Consider the following 21,647-nt stretch of genomic DNA (forward strand, 5'->3'; position numbering starts at 1 on the left):
CACTCAGAGGCTTATGCATGCACTCACATAACACATGAATCATTAATGCAGACTGTTATAGAGATGTTGAGATAGTTGAGATAAATGTTTTTATAGAGTTAATTGAGAGTGATTTATCTATTGTGATGGTTACAATTAGTAAGATAGTTATATTTGTTGAATGTGGTGGTGGCTCTTGAATTCCTGCTTTTACTTTGCAATTTCCCGACACATCTGCGATGATCGCGGGTATCGATGTCATTGTGATCTCCAGCGTCACTGCGAATACAGAAAATAGGATTTAGAGATGGTTTTTATAGAAACTCTCTAGAAAAAGATGAGTTTGAGAATACTCCTAATGTGTAAAATAGTGTCATATGTGTGGATATATGTGTTTTAGACTTTATGGAAAAGGCAGTTAACGGCGCCATCACAACGTCCAGAATAACTGTGAAAACAGAAAATAGGTCTGAAAGATGGTTTTTAAAGAAACTTAGTAGAAAAATATGAGTTTAAACATGCTTTGAAAGAAGCATGTATGTAGTAATATGTGTAGTGCAATGTTCCGAATGGATTGTTTTACATATTATTTTTGGATGTGTTGATGGTCATTGAATGTCTGCTTTTGTTTTCCATTTTGGCAACCTGTCCGAAAAGATCGCGACGTCGTCGCAAAGAGTGTCAAAAACTAGAACCGTTGCGTTGGTTGTGTGTATATGACTGCTATACATTAGACCGGATGAAGAGTTTCAGTGTACTTAGAAACACCCTGTTGCCTTCATCTGTAAAGTACAGTCCATCATTTCTATAAATTCCAATGCGTGTCAAAACGCGATTGTTGTTATAGATACAGCCCATGCAATGGTCTCTGAGGAATGCAGAAACAGTTTTAATAATATGTTTCCTGGCTTTTCAATCTGTGGACAGAATTGATTTGACCACTTCCATTTCTGTCTTTGGCATATATTAGAGTACATCAAGACAGTGTGAGGGAAAAGCAACATCAGTTCTGCAAAGATTTCTTTCATTAGGATTTCCAGCCCTACCTCAGTCAATGTGCCTAGGTCTTTGCCACCACAGTGCAGAATCAATAGACGAGGAGCTCGTCACTCCACAATGGTTTTAACCAAAGCCAGCAACTAATGAAACTTTAACCCTCTCGGGCCAAACCATGTAATCTCCACATTTGGCAAACCCATGTTCCTGTCAATACCTCTCTTTTTTGCAGCCTCTTTAGCCGAATAGATATAGCTGTGGACCATAATCTATACTCTAAGCATTTTGAAGTGAAGGAGCAATAGTAGTCAGGAGAAGGCTGGAGTTGAATGAGATAGTTTTCCAAAGAAAATGCAGTTAAAATGTAAACGTTTATTTTTTTTTTAAAGATATATTTCATTGGCAGCTATCAGCATGAAAGTGAATAAAATTAGGTAGTGTGTTGGATGCCTTAGCAGGAAGTCTTATTATTGGCTAAAAAAAGAAATGTAATACAGCCATGGATATGCTGTTGAATCTGTGGAGTAAAGAAAACCTGCTGTATCTTATTTGGAAGTAGCACGTTTCATCTAGAATGTGCTGTGAACTTGTGACCTACCGGTTCCACTGGGTTGCTAGGTACACTGAGCTAAGAGTGTCTTGGGGAGGAAGGGTGTTAAAGAGACAGAATTTATTTTTTTAAGTTGAGGAGTGATGACACAATTTAAATAATGCAAAAAAAATAATTAATGGGCAGAATGCAGAAAATGTCATACATTCACCCCAGTACAGAGATCTGGGCCTAAATCCATTGTTTATTTGCTCACCATGCCATTTCAGTTTGGACCCAGCCATATGCAAATCAGTCTTGACCCTGCGCCCAATGGGAACAGTCCAGCCCTAACTGCCAGGCCAGGTCCTCCCTGGAATGGAGACAAGGATCCTGGGACCGGTTTTGGGGTTTCACCTTGTGTTTGCTTTGTTCGCCCTAAGTTGGCCGGGTATGCCCAGACGTGGGTCCCTTGCTCACTTTGCCACTGGATTTAAGCTAGCCTGGCTGATGAAGGGTGTTGCCCAGAAACTGGTCCCAGGAAGCTTATTTCTGGTTCAGGGAAGATCTGGCTTGGCAGTTCGGGCTGGACTGTTCCCAAGAGGCAAAGGGTCAAGACTGATTTGCACATAGCTGGGTCTTAACAGAGGTGGTGAAGTTTCAGCGCTCTGTCCATCATCTCCTTGTGTTTACAATTTAAATAATGGCAAGCTTTAATTTCCAACTCAGGACTGTGTAATAAACTGTTGTTCAGTATTTACATTTAAAAAAATGAAAGCTAGTTATAGGTTTGAACTCCCATTTTTTTTGCAATTACTCCGTGATCATCGCAAAAACATCACGAAAACGCGCCGACTGGAATATCGTTTTGAAAGAGAGGGAAAGGGTTAACGGATGCTAACTATTCACAAGTGGAGATGCAGAAGTCTAAAATGAAATACATGATTTCATTTGCTGCCTTTATCATGATGATAGAGTGAAAAGTTGAAGAGATTGCCATTTTAGAGTTCTTTTCTATGACAGTGGTGTTCCATTCTTGTGCAAGTTTTTACAAATCTTAGCAGTCCCAAAACTAACCAGAAAGAGCTGAAACAACAATATAAAACTCAATTCACAGGGATGTAAATAACTTTTTAATTATATATTAAAAAATACATTAAAAAAGAAGATGTATATGGGAGTTTGATTAAAAAAAGTACCACAGTGATGTGAAAAAAATGTATCAGATGAACTGTATCTGGCAGGTGGTATGTGTGTAAGATGTTAGTATTGTTGAAAGTTACCATGAGCAATGCCTTTAAAATGACAATGTTTTAAATGTCTAAGCATCATTTGCAGAACAGAGAGATCTATGTTATTTGCATTTTGGGAACTGTAGTACTTTTAGTCACATTATTAAACAGGAATAGTGTAGTCATGAATAAAACATAAGAAAATGTGCTGTGCCTGTTTATTAATTATAATTTAGTAATACTTGTTAAGTATTCATTAGGAAGTGTTAGTCAATGTGGTTTTTAACTTATTTGATTGGTTTGCATATGTTTAGATGGTGAGATAAGGTTTTTCTGATTGCAGATAGTTATATGTATGATGAGACTGTTAAGTTTACTTAAAGATGCAGAGAACTATATATTTTTGGAAAGATTGCCAGAAGGTGTATATCTTTTAAGAAATCACATATATTTTTACATGGTGATCCATGTTCTTCAAGGCCGTTGAAATGTCATGCACGTAGGGAGGGTGGTGCATTTCTTTCAACATGGTCTGTTTAAAATTGGGGAAGGGTAATAGTGAAGAATGTCTTTTTGAGAGTTTGTGTGCTAGCTTCACTTGCCATGTAAGTTTTCTTTGAGAAATTCTGAATATATGTTTTAAAGACAAAATAAATATTTGTGAAACAATGTTGATATGCCATCAGGCTAAGGTTTTGTGTATTCCAAAGGTTAGAATTGTTGTTTTCAGTTTTAGAAACTATTAATGCATGGGGACGCTGAGAAATAGAGCAATGAATACTCTTAGGGGCATATTCTCAAAGACTTATCGCCGAGTTATCGCCACTTTAGCGCAGCAAAAGTGGCAAAATATGAATCGCCCCATTCTCAAGCTGGTGCAAACTGCCAAAATCGCCAGTTTTCCAGCGATAGCTTCCGCAAAAAACATCGCCACGGATGAGAGCGACAACTAACGCTAATGATATGCAGAGTAGGCGTTCCCGTGCAAAAACACATGAAAACACCACTTCGCGATATTCTCAACGATCAGCCAGATCAGCGAAGTGATCCAAAAACAGGCGATAAGGCGTGTTAGAAGCAGGGAATGAACACCTGCCTTTTACTGGTGTTAAGAAGGACGACAACCTGCAGTATGAAAGGGAGCCCAGCCCAGAGCCACATCGGCAGACCAACACATGTCATGGAGCTACTGATCATGCAGCTTGGAGACCCAAGAGGCCCACATCACCCACCGTCACCACCCCCAGGCCCCCGTGGACTCCCCCTCCAGATCAACCCCCCGGACTACCAGCTAGGCAGCGCAGAATAAGACAGCGGTCCTTCCAAAAATGCACCAGCCTCACAGACTTAACGCCAGAGGAAGTAATTGCCCACTACAGGCTCAAAAGGACAACCATCCTCCGCATCCTGACCCACATTGCCCACAGGCTGAAGTTACCAACACAGCGGATAACCAACATCCCTCCGCAGACAAAGCTGCTGGCTGTGCTGCACCTGTTGGCCTCTGGTACCTTCCAACCAACATCCGCCAGAGTCGGAGGAGTCTCACAGCCAGCCCTATCAAAGTTAATCACAACTGTCTTGGATGCCATCATCAGCTTGGTACCCCAACACCTTCACTTCCCCCACACTGCGCAGGAACAGCTGGAGACCAAGCAAGGCTTCCACGCCATAGCTGGCTTCCCGCACGTGTTGGGGGCAATTGACTGCACACATGTCCTACTTGTGCCCCCTGCCGACACTGCACACAATTACCGCAACAGAAAGCACACGCATTCCATCAATGTGCAGGCAATAGTGGACCACCGGGGACTCTTCACCAACATCGTCGCCAACTACCCAGGCAGTGTGCATGATTCCTACATCTTCCAACTGTCCATCATCAACCAGCCCTTCGAGGATGGCACCTATGGAAATGCACTGCTCGTTGGTAAGTACCAAATGAACACACCACACACCTCAACTCCACAATCATGCAACTCACAACTGTGGGAATGCACACGTTACAACATCACATACAACATGCCAAACAACATGCCCACCTACCAGACACGACAACACAAGGAACTGTGGCAACAGGGGCCAGTCTTGTAGACAAACCATCCATGTCATGGCACCTCTGCCACACAATAGGAGGATGTGGTGACAGGTGGGAACCAAGTATGTGCGAAGGAGGCAAGTGACCCATGAATCAGAATGAACTCAATGCCAAGTGAAGCAGTTATGTGCTGGACAGAGTCAAGTATGCAGAACACAGACATGTCCATGTGGACATATACTGCTGGTGTATGTAGTGTCGTAGACCGTGGACGCAACCATGTTACCTTAGGCTGTGGGGTAGACCTTGGACATGTAGCTATGTCGTCCCCCCCTGTAAGCGTAAGTGGAGTGGGCTGGGCCAGCGTAGGAGTGGAAATTAATACTCCGGGGCTCAGGGCGTGGTTCACTTCCGGGATGGCCAACAAAGCAACTACTACGTGTGTCTCTGTGTCCACCATATCCTCACCATAGGCCTACACACACGTGGCCGACCACCTTCAACGGCCAATATCACAGTGTCGTTGTCAGGCTTGTGGACATGCGCAGACAGTCATGACAATGGTGTGTCTTAGGAGTGCAAGTGATGCAACCGCGCAGCGCACACAAGTAAATAGGCTCGGGGAGTGAGGAACAGCTGTGAGGCAATGTAATACACATGGATGCCGCTCATTTGCCACATGCAACACATGTCAAACATGAATCCCAAAGTCCCACGCATCACACACCAATATACTAATAAGCCTGCCAACACAGAAGGCAGAACCACCGATTGACAAATCTCTATCTCCTGTCACTGGTGATCAAGGATATGCACTCTGCCCGTGGATGATGACACCCCTCCGAGCCCCGAACACCCAGGCCCAGAGGCAGTACAATGCGGCCCACAAACGCACCAGGGGCATTGTGGAGCGCTCATTTAGTGTGTTGAAGTCATGTTTCAGGTGCCTGGACATCACAGGTGGAAGACTCCTGTACAGCCCGCAAAAAGTGTGCAACATGATCATTGCATGTTGTGTGTTGCACAACATATGTGTACGCACCAATGCCCCATGGATCCATGTGCCAGATGCACCGGACAATGATGATGAGGATGAGGCAGGTGGACCACACCCCAGTGCAGCAGCAGCAGGAATAGCCCGAAGGGACACTATCATTGACAATTTCTTCACATGAGCACATCACATTGGGACTCTCCTTAGCAATCATGGGACAGGACAAAATGACCACAGGCACAGCCTATGCAAATAAATTAAATCAAAGACACATTCAGTGTGCATGTCACTCCTCTGCATTAGCACATCACTCTGACAAGTGTAAGTGCAACATTTAGTGCTGACAATTTCACCAATGGCAATTAGATGGTGGCAGTGTCACCTCCGTGAACGGGATCCTGTTTTCCTGCGGACTGAACCCCGTCTTCCTCTTCTTCTTCTCCTTACCCTTCCCTGACCCCGGGGTCCCAGGCTGATCCTCCGTGGGGCTTGTGGGGTTCTGGTTGCCCTCTGTACTTGCTCCGGCTACCTCCATGGTGCTTCGCAGATGTTTGTGTTCTGTTTGTGTTTTTTGTTGCCGCTTTTATACTGATTTTTGCAGCCTGACTTGTGGGACTTGCAGGCCTGGCGCTGCTTATTGCAGAGTTTTTTTCCGCAGTTGGGCCCAGTGCAACTCTTTTCGCATTCGAGTTTGGATTTGTATCGCCGTCCCGGTAATGTTATCGCGGACATTTGACGCGTTATGGGGAAACTATCACATGTTACCGTGTTGAGAATGTGATGTTGACACCGTTATATTCCCACGATAGTCAGCGATACGTGAAATTGTGTTCACCTATTTTGGCGATGATTATTGCACGTTCTTGAGAATATACCCCCAGGAGAGCCATGTTTGCAATTATATATCAAGTGTGATATCTAGACTTATTCAGTCACCCAGGCACTACACATGCACTCTTCCGATCACAAAGGCACTAATTATGTACTCATTAAACTACACAGGTTCAAAAGACAATATGATATTGAGGAACAGATATCCAAAATAATTACACTAGAGTACATTTATTTACTCTTATGCATAGGACCTTAATTCCATTGGATTAAATTGTATTTTTTTTTAAATAAATCACATTCAAAATTCATTCCAGGACAAAACTATATTTTATTTCTTATTTCATATCTGGTTGAGACCAATGATCTTTTCGCTTTTTTCATTTTTTTCATTAAAAAGTTATATATATACACCAAACATATACAATACAGACAAAATTACAAACAATCAAAAATAATAATCATTTCCTAGACCCCAAATTTTTAGGTACAACAAGTGTCCATTCATAAAAGTATGTTGTGGTCCACTGTGAGGTAACACTAATGCACAAGTGAGGTATTAGCTCCACCTCAACGCAATCTTTTTTTATGTGCAAGTCAAGAAATATACATCACTTTAATATTCAATGGAGTCCTCCTTTTTTTCATGTAGTCTATACGCATTTTGACTCTTTCTATTTGGGCCTCATCGGGACGGGGGTACGAGGAAGGACTTGAAACTATCGTCTTGATGCCACAACTGTTAAGGAAGCTGCCGTTCCTGGCACCACAAAATGCTTCGTCAAACTGGATTCTCAGTCCAGTCTCATTTCTGTTGCATTCTGATAAAATTGGAAAATACTCCGGGCTGTTTATTCATGTGCCACTTCTTAGTGAGTAGTTGCCGGGTGTCCAACTCTAATCAAATTGTCTCAAGCTCTCCGCATGTCTCGGGAGCCCTGCAAGGCCGAGTCCGCAGCGCTTGAAACTACACAGGCAACACCCATGCATTCATCCAATCACCCAGATAGTAGCAATATAGTTATGTGAATACACAGGCACTAACTATGCAGAAATGGGACCACCAATGTAGTTCGTACATACTCAGGGAATCATGCAGGCACTACTTATATTCTGAGGGAATTACATTGGCACTATCTATGCACTCATCCAATCATCCAGGGAGTATTGTTGTACTCAACCACAAACATGTAGTTATAGGTTTTAGTGAGAAATATGTATTCTTTTAGAACAATCTGGTGAATTAAAAATGCATCCTATTCCTCAAAAGAGGGGGACTCTAGAAGCTATTCAAAAGGTCCGGTGACCCGTGCTCCCGAAGTAAATGCCCTCAAGATGCCCTGGTCTTATCAAGTAGACTAAAGCGCAAAACATGTTGACCAGAACATATGCCCACTAGGGACATATAGTTACCTAGCTACCAAGGGACATAATACCCCTTAAAGCAGCACCATACACTAATAATGACTGAGGGTTCACGTTAATAAAAATGCATCACTCTCCCTCCAGCCATTTTTTAATACACTCTCTAGGACTTCACTGCCACTTACACCCACGCACCCATATGGCTTCATCCAAAGATCTCCAAAAAATAGACCCTTCGGGGGACCGGTAGGGCATTGCAGAGCTGGCCCGACAAGGAGCAAAAGCCCAATGATGAAATATGACATCATTCGGGGTGTGTGAGGGCATCAAGATGAGGACACACTGCCCCCCACAATTAGAATAGCACAAGATGAGAGTACCTCTTACTTCCCTTCTTTCTTTCTCTACTTAGGAACAGTGACTCCCTTTTGGTATAAGTTTAACTTTGGGAGCACAGGTCACCGGACCTTTTAAATAGCTCCTAGAGTCCCCCTCTTTTGATAAATAGGATTATTTAGCATGGCAGATCAGCCGAGGGACCTACTCTTTACTCTTTCCTTAACTATCTAACTCTACAATGACAGAACAGATAGGTCTAAGCTTTGATGATGAAATAGTGTCTGAAATCTTGAGGACACCGTGTCTAGTAGGAATGGAAGGCTCAGCCTCAACAAGTACCGCACAAGGTGACTGGAACAACATAGCCGCCCTCAAAAAACAACAGGTAAAAATAGGGCTGCATGGATCGATCATGACGGAATATCTACGGGCCAATATAGCTCCAAATGGCCTCATTGTGTCGGTAGCACCACGGATATTCTTAGAGGATATAATATTCAGGAAGGATTAGAGCCAAATAGCTTGGCGATGTACACGCGACTGATTTGTACTTATAATTAGCACAGCCAAACGCCTATCAGAAGCCCTGTTAATAAAAATAACCATTGCAGAGAATGCACTGAAAACAACCATTACATTCTCTACCTGGAAGACATGCATGGCTGAGATAAATGCCGAAATGAATGACCATAAAAACTACCTCCTGCAGAGGAAATTCACCAAACTGCAAAAAGATATCAAAAGTTTTGAGAGGGAAAAAGTGTACCCGTAGACTAAGGAAGACTACATGACACAGAACCAAGACACTTCATCCGACGATGAATCAACAGCCTCGACAAAATCAAAAAGATCTAGCAGTAATTCCAGTAACGGAAGTTGGAAGGACTTCCAATGAGGTTCAGGACTACTACCAACTCCTCCAATATTCAACTACCCAATGCCAGGCTATCCAGGAGCACCACCACCATGGTATCCGGGCTACCATGGACCACCACCGCCTCATCCATTCTATCAACAACAACAATGCCCTCCAAAAAAATGGCCAAAGACAGGTGCAGTGGACGGAGGATGAGGACCAATGCAGGACACTGAGTCAAACGAAGAAAAACTAGTGGTGAATCTATCTACAAGGACCCTGACTATAACAGAAGAATCCGTCCTACAGAGAGGATTGGGTTTTGTTCCAACACCGAAAGAAGACTCGTTCAGACTCACTGGTGAACTACACGCGTTCTTTCGAAAGCTACGTCTGAAATCATTTTTCAAACACAGGATACCGGCAGGAGGGATACGGATACTACAGACACAGGCCCATGTAATCCCTCCAGATTCACACCCCCCACAGCAATGATCTGCGAGTGAGATACTGACCTATGAAAAAGCAGTCTTACAAGACATTTACAAACTACAACCCAAGAGAACATATGACAATTTACCTGCAAAAGAAAGGAAGCCCATCAAGACCTCAACGATAATCCGCCAATCACCATAAAACCTGCAGACAAAGGCGGAGCTATCGTCATCCTTAACACCAACGACTATAACAATGAATGCCTTGGACAACTAGCTGACACCAAATACTTCCACAAAATAGACAGACCCCACGGACTCACTCACAAGAAGAATCAGCATCTCAGCGACGGAAGCACTACCGTATGGTTGGATCACCAAGAACGAAGCGGAGTACCTAGTGAACACTAAACCAACGACGCCATATTTCTACATCTTACCAAAGATCCACAAAAACATCATGCCCCCACCAGGCAGACCAATGGTGTCAGGGATCAACTCCATCCTTGAGTCACTCAGTCAATATTGTGATCATTTTCTATGGCCACTAGTTCAAGCAACGTCATCATACCTCAAGGACACCAAGGAGACCATCAACCTCATTGAAAACATCAGAGGACCTGAGGAAATCACTTTACTGGCAACACTCGACGTGGAGGCATTACATACTAACATTCCACAAGAAGCCACACTAAGAGTGATTGAAGAAACCCTGAGAAACAGTGATCCTCCCACCCAACAACCCATTAACTTCATCTTGGAATGCGCAGAACTTGCCATGAAGAACAACTTCTTCAAGTTCCATGACCAACACTATAAACAAATCCATGGAACTTGTATGGGCAGTACATTTGCACCAAGCCTAGCATGTCTATACATGGTCCATTTTGAGGCTCAACATATTCTACCTAAAACTAACTCCTTCAAATTTGAAATAAAAGAGTGGAAACGTTACATAGACAATGTACTTATGTTGTGGACGAGGACAGGAAAGAATTCCACTCCTGGTTCAACCAACAAGACCCCTTCCTCAAATCAACACTATTAACCTCAAGTAAAGAAATACCATTCCTGGACTTACTAATTCTCTTCAAAGATGGAAAACTGTCCACCACGACATACAGGAAGCCTACAGCTTACTGCCTTACGACAGCCATCACACCAATGCCTTGAGACAAAATCTCCCCTTTGGCCAATTTCTCAGGCTGAGGAGAAATTGCAGCACAAGCCAGGACTACAAAATATAGGCAGCAGAACTTAGCAAAATCTGGAAAAAAGAAACTACCCACAAAAAATCATAAAGTCTGCCAAGAAACGCGCACGGAATAACCATCGAGGAGCACTTTTAGAAACACAAGAAAAGCGCAAAGAAGAAACAATTACATTTGTTACAACCTACACACCTCAATCTGATCAGGTTAAAAAGGTCCTCTAAAAACATTGGAACATCCTGAACACAGGCGAAATGCAACTGCAACGCCCAAGATTCGCATTCACTCGTACACAGAATATAAAAGATATAGTTGTCCACACGAGACCACAGAAAAAACAGGGGGACAGTCAGAGGACATTATGGGACCTGCCGACAGTGAAGGGACACTATCCATGCGGAACTTGTAATGTCTGCCCGCTCACAGCACATACCAAAAGACTCCAATTGAAGAACAAAGAGTGGACACAAAAGAGACACACCAATTGTAATACAAAAATTTGCGTCTACATGGTGAAATGTCCTTGCGACCTACTATACATAGGGATGACCTCTAGAGCTGTAAGAACAAGGGTGAATGAGCACAGGAGCAACATCCGGTGCGGTAGGAACACCACCAAAATGAGCAGGCACTACATTAAAAAGGGACATACACCAGACCAAGCAAATTGGACCGTCTTTGAGTCCAATCCCCTTTGGACAAGAAAGACCCTTTTCCAAAAAGCGCAAAGATGGGTCCATCGCCTCCAAACGAATGCCCAGGGTCTTAACGATTAAATACCTTGGATTGAGGTTCTATAGAAACCAAACTCTTGACATCGACCTCACCAGTGCGACATTCATAAACACTATAGTGATGACTATGTTAGCACACCTCTCAACTCTTAAAAACGCTATAAAAAAATATCCAAGGTGCACCACCCACCGCAAAATGATACACCAACTGTAAAAACTGACAAAGAGGACACTGATGTTCTTGGAGCCTGAAGATTTCTGATGAAGAAAGTCAACAAGTCTTGTCAACGGCAAGTTGATGCAGTGCACAGGGGTACTTCTCCAGCGGTTCCAATGAGGGATACTAGCTTCAAACTTGCTGTGAAGACAGTGCAGGCCTTGAGGAAGTTGCAGAACCACCACCTGTGTTGCTGAACCTTTCGGATTCTGTGGGAGCTTAGGGGCAGCAGACCGGTCAGCTTTGTTGCAGTGCCTACAGATGCAGGGAAATGACTCCTTCATTTCAAGGGAGATTCCTTTGGGTGTCTTAGATGTCCACAGGCCTGTAGAAGAACCTGTATGGAGCACAGGCACAGATGACACAGAAGACAAGAAGACCAGGAGCAGCAGGAATCTTCCCAGTTGCAGTCTCAGTTCCCAAAACGAAGTCCAACGAAATCCAAAGTGCCCAAACGGTTGAAGATGAAGTGGTATAGGATCTGAATCTTGCCCCACGATGAATCTAAGGAACTACCCGCAAGTAAGCCCTTAAGTACCCTAAGGAAAAGGTTGGGACGATTCAAGGGACTCTTCCACAGTAGAGGCTAGACAGTGGGGAGGATCCTCCCATGTCCTTTGTCCAGTTAAGTGCCAGAGTGGGAGCCAACGGCTCCCTCTACTGGTTCCAACTGGAGTATGCAAGGAGGGCACCAAGTATGTTTAGTGGAGCTGGCAAGCACACCCACACTGTCCCAATACACTAAGTTCTATCTGGGAGGTGGTCACACCTCCCTGTGACAGGAAACCTATTGTCCTGCTTGAGCTTGGCTCAGCAGCAGGAGGGCAGAATGGTGTATTTGGTCGACAGCAGCCATAGTTTGCTCTCCGGGTCTAGAAGACTGGTACCAGGAGCACAGAGGGCTTCCCGGAGAAACTTTACAGTGCGTGGAATCATACCCTGACACCGTGAACCAAACCTCCAACATCGTTTATGGTGTTGGGGTATGATTCCAACATGTTTGATACCAAACACAACAGGGTTCATTACCGCCAGTTTAGAGTTAGACATTGTGTAATGATGCATGACCACTCCATATATTGTAATGGCTGATGAACTTACAACCAGGGAGAATGGACTTCATGGATTGTAGGGGTGTCCTGCTCTTGCAGGGGCACCCTCACACTAATAGCCGAGCACCCTGTCGTCAGGATTGAAAGGCCTGCCTTATGGGTAACTTATAGATTTTAAGTGCAGTGACCCCAGATATAAGAAAACCTATATCTGTTGTAAGTGGTACCAGCACCAGCTAACACAGGCTGCAATTGCAGGCCTGTAGTCACAATTTGAGTGGCCTCACATGGGTGGCAACATATGCTTCAGCCCATGGGGGACCACTTGTGTACCTATGCCCTGGGTACCTTAGTACCATATACTAGGGACTTACAAGGGTATATCGGTAGCCAATCTGGGGTGTACCTAAGTACTCGCCATGTCCAATTTAAGGGAAGAAGCACAGAGATTGGGGTCCTGATTAGCAGGATTCCAGTCAGACTAGTCAGAAAAACATAATGACACCAGCAAAAAGGGGGGGAGACCATGAAAGCAGATCCTATTTTCCTACAGTTACTAAACAGCTAGAATCAAACTTTGTGTAAAATATGTTTAAATATCTGTTTCATATTTTGTCATTTGTATGTGTAACTACTGATGTCATTGCGACCTTTGGTGTTGCTGTGAAGAAGGAAAATGCATTTTGATGTAGTTATTCCAACAAATTATACAAAGGGGAAAGTGAAAATAGTATCTTACTAAATAGCTACACTGAAACTTTATGTGAAATATATCTATATATGTGTTTTACACTTTGTTAAAAACACCCGATATTCACAGCGTGTCCATGGCCGTGGCACTCATAAAACCATACAGGCAATACTTGAGCAATTATCAAGGACATCCTTTCTCCACCACTCTGCAAACGCGCCTCCTGGCATAGTACTAGTTGGGGGATGAAGTCCCCTTGGCTAATGAGGGTGTTGGGGGCTAACTACCCCTCCTGTTACCTCCAGCAAATCTCACACAGTTTGCTAAGAGGTCTTCGATGGCCATGTCCCCTTTCTGCACCACTTTGCAAATGCCTCTCCTGGCACACTACTGGTTGAGAAATAATGTTCTCTTGGATGCTAAAGGACCTTGGGGACCAAGAAGCCCTCTTGGTACTTTCTGTAAGTCCTACACAGCAGTATTTATGAGAGCTGGCCAGAGGCCCTGCTCCCCTTCCACACCATTCTGCAAACACCATTGCTACTCAAAAAAACCCATAGAAATTCACTGAACATACCAAAGGTTAGAGGTAAGTTATAGTTACGAATTAGCATTTAAAAAAACTTAGAAATTTACTGAAAAAACAAAGGTTAGAGGGCTGTTATAGTTAAGGAATAGAATTTAAAAAACCTTAGATATTCACTGAAAAAATGAAAGGTTACAGGGTCGTTATGGTTAGGCTCAGATTTCACACGCAAAAAACCTGAGAAATTCAGCTGTTATAGTTAGCTGAGCTAACTATAACTCACACTCCCTCAATCACTGCTTATGACCTCACAAATTACATCGCTCATGACATGGTCAGTGACATCACTCATGACATCTCAAATTACATCACTGACGATATCACTTATGACATCATCCACAGAATCTCTGACGTACCCACTGACACCCCAATATAACCTTTCATACCCCTTCTCCAACTTCCACACTAGCATTCTCAAAACCACTGACACACCCATACCTGTACTTACACACCCATTCACTGATTCATAGGACTGCACACACATCCACTCAGTCACCCATACAGCCACACAAACACCAACTCACTCACTAATACAGCCACTGATATATCCACTCATTCACCCATACAGCCACTCACACACAGTCAGTCACTCCTAAAGCTACTCACACATCTACTCACTCACCTCTAAAGTCACACAGCCATTTACTCACCCATACAGTTATACACACACCACTCACTATTCATGCAGATACTAACATATACTCACTCACCTATACAGTCACTGACACAAGCACGCCTTTCACATATGCAGTTACTCACTCATATACCACTGACACATCCATTCACTCACCGACACAGCCATAAACACACTCACTCACTCATACAGCCCCTTACACACACTCACTAACCCTTAGAGCCACTGACTCACCCACGCACTCATTTATACAGGCAGTTGCACACCCCCTCACCCACCCACACAGACATTGAGACACCCATACACGTACCCACACAACCAATCACTTACCCATACAAAAACTCACTTACCCACTCACACACCTATACAACCATTTAGACACCAACTGACAGACAGATACAGACATTCACACAACGAGTCACTCACCCATACATTCACCGAGACACCTAATCACTCACTTTTACAGTCAGTCACACACCCACTGAATCATTCATAATGGCACTCATACACCCACTGATTAATCAATACATCTTAGTGTATATATTTAACACTCATAAGCATTTTAAAAACACTTACATTCACTGGATGATGTCATCCGTGATGTCATTTGAGATTTCATCAGTGATGTCATCAGTGACCTGGTCAAGAGTGATGCAATATGTGAGGCCATAAGCAATGCATTGCGGTGGCACGAGATACAGTTAGCTTAGAGATATAGTTAGCTCAGCTATCTATAGCTACTGAATTTCGCTGGTTTTGCACATGTCAAATCTGAGCCTAACTATAACGTCCCTGTCGCCTTTGTTTTTTATCAGTGAATATATATTTAACGCTAATCTAGGGTTACGGAGTAGCATGCGACTCACCGCAAGGTACTTTAACACCTCATCAGGGGTAGTAAGCTCTATATAAATTCAATTCACTATTACTTTGATAAAGCCTGACTGCTCTCTGCCACAGCTACCTAGGACTGAGCAAAGGTTTAACAAACAAACCTGACTGGACCTGATTGCAATTGTGACATTAATACATGGTGAAGTTGCACAACCACACCGTATAATAATCCACATTCTCATACTTAGAATGATTACAAATTAGAGACAGAAAAGGAGTGAGAGTCAATTAGCACAGTCACACTTTCTTTACCATCGGGCAGGAAGAAGTACAACGAAAGAGCTGTTAAACAGGGCAAGGTTAAATGAAAACAACGCCTGCCTGGTTAACTGCTTCTGAATTCGTACTCCATTTTACAACTTTATGGCCTTTAAGAACAGGACATTCCTCCCTGTAACAATATAACTGTGTGCAAAAGGTAAAAAGTAACCTCCAATGATAGATTCAGCTCAATAAGATAAGTCTGGTCGCTGGTGACTCACTATGGTTAGTGATTGTGAAGAAACAAATCAGGTGACTTGCATCTGGTGTCTCATGGCAAGTTTCCATTATTATCATTTTGCAACAGTGCAAGCCAGACGGTGACACATGGGAGACACAACAAGGCAGAGCCATCATATTATGTATTGCTATTGTATGTACCCTGTGGAGTATCAACAAGTTCTGCAGAGTTCTGCTGCACAACTAATAATGAACTGTGGGTCAATGATCGTGTGAAGTTGCTTTAAATTGTGTTGGTATTTAGTTATTTATTTAGTTATTCGTAGAAACCCTGTGATGTGGGGTAACATAAAACACTGATGACTGCTAGAGGCAAATATAACAACTATGTTGTGGTGCATGAGAGGGTGCTGCATTTGACTGGAGACCATCTCAGAGAATGAGCACTACATTTGATATATAAAAGGCCTGTGAGGGGTTGGCACCATCACAAACTTTACACAATTTGCCGTGTGACCATGAAGAACTTCTTCGGTGCTTCAAAGCTAGCATTCGGCTTAATGGTACAAGATGCCTTCAGAACCACACTCTACCTCTTTAGCAGCCACAGTTGTTCCACTCATGGCAGCTCTTTGAGAGACAGTAGCACATGAACACTGTTCTGTCAATTGCCTTCAAATGGAGGGCCATCATTGAAAACAGTTCTAAATTGGGTAAGAGAATCAATGTTACTCATGAAACCGTTAGGCCAATGACTATTCATAGAAGACGACATATGTAATGCCTACTGTGAGTGGGATTTACAACATGTTAGGTGGTTATATATTGCACAATAGATATTTGCTCCATCCACATTGCAAAGCAAGGCTTATAGATAGAGTGAGCTCTTTCTACATATTGTCTTAAGTTGGACTGTCACATTGATGGAGTCTAAGTTGAAGAAAACAATTTGCTGAGGGGTATAAGATCTATATTTTGCGGGTCACCCATTTTTTCCGCTTTAGGACTTTAGTTCTCTGCAGCACTTGTATGACCACAGTTGTTCCCATGTCCTTATTTTTGGAAGCATACAAGAAAACTTCTGGTGCAGCTGATGTTTTACAATGTAAGAAGGTTCAGGAGTGCTGGCCTATGATTCTCAATTCTTCTCTTGTTGTCCTATAGTGACCTCCTTTGTATTTACCACAAGGGTAAAAAAAGGATACATGTACTGCTATGGTGAGGAGGGAAAGAGGACTCACTGGTCACATCTGTCGCTCACCGGATCCTGCCCTAAAGCCCCTTAGCAGTCAAAGAGCTCTGGTCTTGATTCCCACATTCCTGGAAGCGTTGTTTGGAAGCTACTCGTCATCGCAAGAGGCGAGAAGAAAGGCAGAGACAAGACATTTTCTCTCATCTCGCTTGCAAACTACAATTGTTCCTTACAACAGCATCAGCACTGTTCTCTGAAAAACAGCCACAGAGGCTCAATATTTACACAGACACCACTCCTCTACACCCAGTCATGCATACTCCTACCTCGATGAGAAAGACCTATGTACTCTCATTGAAATCTATGAAAATCGCAAATTCATTGACAAACAGCATCACAAGCAACCAAGCTCAAGGCTACCTACATAGTTCCACCATCATACGAACTACCCCTGATCCACCGCACATAACCATGCAAAATCACACAAACTTTATCTAAGTGCCCACTGCACCCATCTGGAAACACTATGTCTAAACTTACCAGCACTTTCTCAGACTCCTTGCCAGTTAGCAGCTAAACACTGTCATGAGAACGTGGTAATGATCATGAGTTTCACCTTGGACTTAATGTTACTCACTGAAACCTAGTTCAATGATGCCACAAATAATATACTGGACCTTGTTTGTCTCCACTCCACTCCATTCTTCACTGCGCCCTGGCAGGTGGGCACAGTGGGGGTCTAATTCACAAAAACTCGCTAAGTTGCAGGATCAGTTGCAGGCTTTTTTCCTTGATTTGCTATCACTCCTTCAAGTGCGTTTCTCTGGAAATCTCCTCCCACACTGCTTCCAATCTCAGAGTGAATGTTGTCTCCCTCCAGTTAAATTAATACTTTTTATAGTTCCAACAACATCATTTTCCAGGGTGACTTCAGACTTCACTGGGGTACCGAGGGCAGCAGACTAATGGGCGGCTCCTCCTCCTTTCTCAGTGGCAACGAACTGCTGCAACATTGCCAGAAACCCGCACACTGCAAGGGCTCCCATCTGAATCTGATCATATCCAAAGTTCCTCACCCAACAGCCGATCTCATCCATGTAGATTGGTCCGATCACCTTCCATCCCCTTCACTGTGACCTTTACCTTCATTAAAAGCTCTGCTCATTGAAGTAGGAGAGAATCGGGTTTAGGGACACACATAACATCATCATTAAGACCTTTGTGAACCAGGATAACCCCAATCTCGCAGGATAACCCCAATCTCGCCTCCAGCTACCAAACTTGATATCAATGCTGCCACAGACAAGTTTGATAACTGTATGGAAACATTGACAGGGGAATTTGCTCCTTACAGGAGCTAGCACTGCAGACCTAAACCTTCTATAACTTGGTTGTCAAAAGAGAAAAGGAAGTACATCTGAAAGCTTGAGAAAGAAAGGAGATGGTCAGACTTTCTCCTGTGTCGGTTTAGGCTGAAAACTGTGAGAAAAACCTATAAAAGAACCATTTTCAGAGCCATATCAGCGCATATCGGATCCCTCCTGTACATGGCAAAGAGCAGACCTAAACTTTTCTTTGAAGTAACCAAGCAGGCAAATAACTTTTTTTCTAAAACTACACCCATGTCCTCTAAGGCCCTATGCAAGGACTTTGTAGAGTTTCTCAACAAAAAAGTAAAAGCTATAGACATTTCCCTGCCGCTGACCTCTGGCAATATTGCCAAGGATAAGTCAACTTGAAAACCTCAGTGTTCCTGGTCTCTTTTCACATCAGTTTCAGAGTCAGAGCTACTGGAGACCACAACTACTATGAAATAATGTAACCTCCTTTCTGACGTTATCCTTGGTTCTATCAGTAAAGATCTCGCCAGACAGGTCCTACCCTTTTGGTCCAGCCTGGTCAACTCTTCCCTCAAACAAAGTACTTTCCCAGACTGTCTAAAAGTTGGTCAAATCTCTTTGCTTTAAAAAAATATATATATATATACCCCGATGACCGAAAGTACTTCTGTCCTATCTCCACCCTCCCCTTCTTAGGTAAGGTGATAGAAAGAACGCACAGCTTCCCACCTGCCAGCACACATCCATGCAAATAACCTTCGAGACGCACTCCAGTCTGGCTTCAGGCAGGGTCACCGCACTGAGACTGCAATTCTGCAGATTGCTGATGACTCACTCTGTATCCTCGGCACAGGAAACGTATGTCTACTTGTTCTCCTCAATCTCTCGGCTGTCTTTGATACAGTCAACTGCCACTGTTTGATGAGCATTCTGAGTAATTGGGTGGGCATTGAAGGGGCGGTTCTTGACTGGTTTATCCCCTATCTGATGAACTGCTCACAAGGAGTGAAACCTGGGAGCTGTGTCTCTAAAGTAGACTGCAAAAGGCATCCTCAAGGTTGATCTTTTCCCTACCCTATTTAACCTTAATCTTGAGCCACTTTGTGACATCTTTCACCTGCATGCTGACATACCCAGTTCTACCTGAGGGGATCCTCCCCGAATGATATTACTCTTCTCTCCAACACTTTAGCAACAATTCAAGCATGGATGTCAACTCATCACCTTAAACATAGGCCTGCAAAAACAGAATTCCTTCCCATTTCTTCAAGGAAATCCAACCTACCTGTACAAGAATGGATAGAATCCCTCTCCGCCCAGGAGTGCCAGCTCACTATTGTTCAGAATGCCGTGTTGCTTGGCTTCATCTTCGACAATCGGCTCAAATCACTGCCATGGCCAAGAGCGCTCAGTTCCAGCCAAGGCTTCTCTGGGGAATCAGACAACTCATTCTGGAACAGGACTTAAAATCAGTTGTTCGGGCATTGGTTCTCTCCAGACTACTCTACAGGAACTCACTCTGCTCAGAGCAGTTCTAAATGCTGCAGCACACTTTGTTACTTGGCACAAGAAACCGCACCAGATCACACCTATCCTAATATCACTCCAGTGGCTCCCTATTTAGGTGACAGCTCTTTTTAAAATTGCTCCCACCACACACAAGGCCCCACACTCTCTTTGCTCATCTACTTAACTGGAAAATGTAAAATATCAGCCTCAAAACGGGGTTCAAGAAATGCACAATGCCTACTTCAGGAGCCCCTCACCTTCCTACAAGACCGACACATGAACCAATCCTTCTCAGAAAGGCCCACAAGAATCTGGAACTTCCTTCTTTCGACCTTGTCTTTAAAAATGAATTTAAAACTGTTCTCTTTGAAAGACACTTGGGCTAAATCTATAATCTCCCATACATTCTCGAATGCTTATTTTTTTTCTTTTTATGCGCTGTATCTCAAATATATGTACACGATTATTGTTGGTAACTGTATTCTTGAAAAGCGCTCTGATGCATCCAGACCATGTCTGCGTTATTCAAAATCACAAAATAAATAATAATAAAATAGAACTTCCAGTCATTGCGGTTTTGGAGCCACTGGATTCATTTGGGGGGGGGGGGGGCTGTCTTGTGGCAATTCTTCCTGGATTCAGTGTGATCCGGTCCCAGAGTGTCTTTAAACATGCCTCCCCTGGCAATTGGGGTTTATCTAACTTCCGTGCTTCTGCAGGCACTCCCAGGGGTGAGGTTTTTTCTAACCTCGCTGGCTGCAGGAGATGCCGCAATGTTTTCATTCATGGAAATAATGACTGTGGCCCGTACCTGGATGTTCTGCTGGTGATGTTCTTTGAGCTCCTGTCTGTAGCTGTTATTATGCTCTGTGTGTACTTGTTATCAGAAAGCTGAGAAGGGCGTGTCCAGAGAAGGAAGCCATAAATCCTGCCAGGGCCGATGCATGTCTGCACCTGCGTCGGAGCCAGGCCCTTCCTATCACTCCGCATTATTACCGGGTGAGTCACTGATGTTTTTCTTCTTCTGGGAAATAATCTGTATTTCAAACGTATTGATGCAGCGGAATTGTTTGTTGTCTTATCTCCAAATCAAACAGCGGTTGGGCAGCCAAGCGCCTGACCTTGAGCTCCTTATTCCCTGGTGGTGCAGCCGGGGTCCCCGCCCTTCAGGGGGTGCCTAGCTTGGCCAAAGCCTTCTGCATATCTCTACAGTTTGGGAGCTCTACTCTTTCCAATGTAATTGAATCTTTGCAGTTGGAGGGCTCTGGTCAGCGGAAAACACTTTATTTATCTATGCACTGGCCTTGGCGAGTTCTAAGCGCTAGGAATTGAACATGCACATCAGGAGTGAAACCGCGTTCTGCAGGGGGCAGGTGTGGCACCTTGAACTTTTTGAACTACATAACATTTCTGTTAAAAACATAAGGCTGCATGTTTTAGTGTGTTAGGCATCTACTGCGACGACTGGAGGGGAATCGGCCATTTTGAATGTGTTAACTCTTTCACGCCTCAAGTCTCATAATAAACTAGCAGCATGTAGTTGCCCCAGCGTG

The 21,647-nt window shown here is 43.6% G+C and overlaps 1 protein-coding gene across 2 annotated transcripts in view; it reads left to right on the forward strand.

Moving 5' to 3' along the window:
- Window positions 1-20,961: 20,961 nt before the first annotated feature.
- Window positions 20,962-21,647, forward strand: part of LOC146821751 (uncharacterized) — a 264,091-nt gene continuing 263,405 nt past the window's right edge. Inside the window, exon 1 of one of the 2 annotated variants that reach the window (XR_014962764.1) lies at window positions 20,962-21,093. Coding sequence is in view for 1 of the 2 variants with exons in the window: in XM_085609377.1 (XP_085465503.1) it covers window positions 21,035-21,093 (59 nt within the window). In the remaining variant the exon portion in view is untranslated. The remainder of the gene's footprint in view (window positions 21,094-21,647) is intronic. The other variant, XM_085609377.1, reaches the window with a different exon arrangement.

The sequence above is a fragment of the Triturus cristatus genome, chromosome 6 (assembly GCF_964204655.1).
Source record: "Triturus cristatus chromosome 6, aTriCri1.1, whole genome shotgun sequence".
In the NCBI taxonomy this organism is placed as follows: Eukaryota; Metazoa; Chordata; class Amphibia; order Caudata; family Salamandridae; genus Triturus; species Triturus cristatus.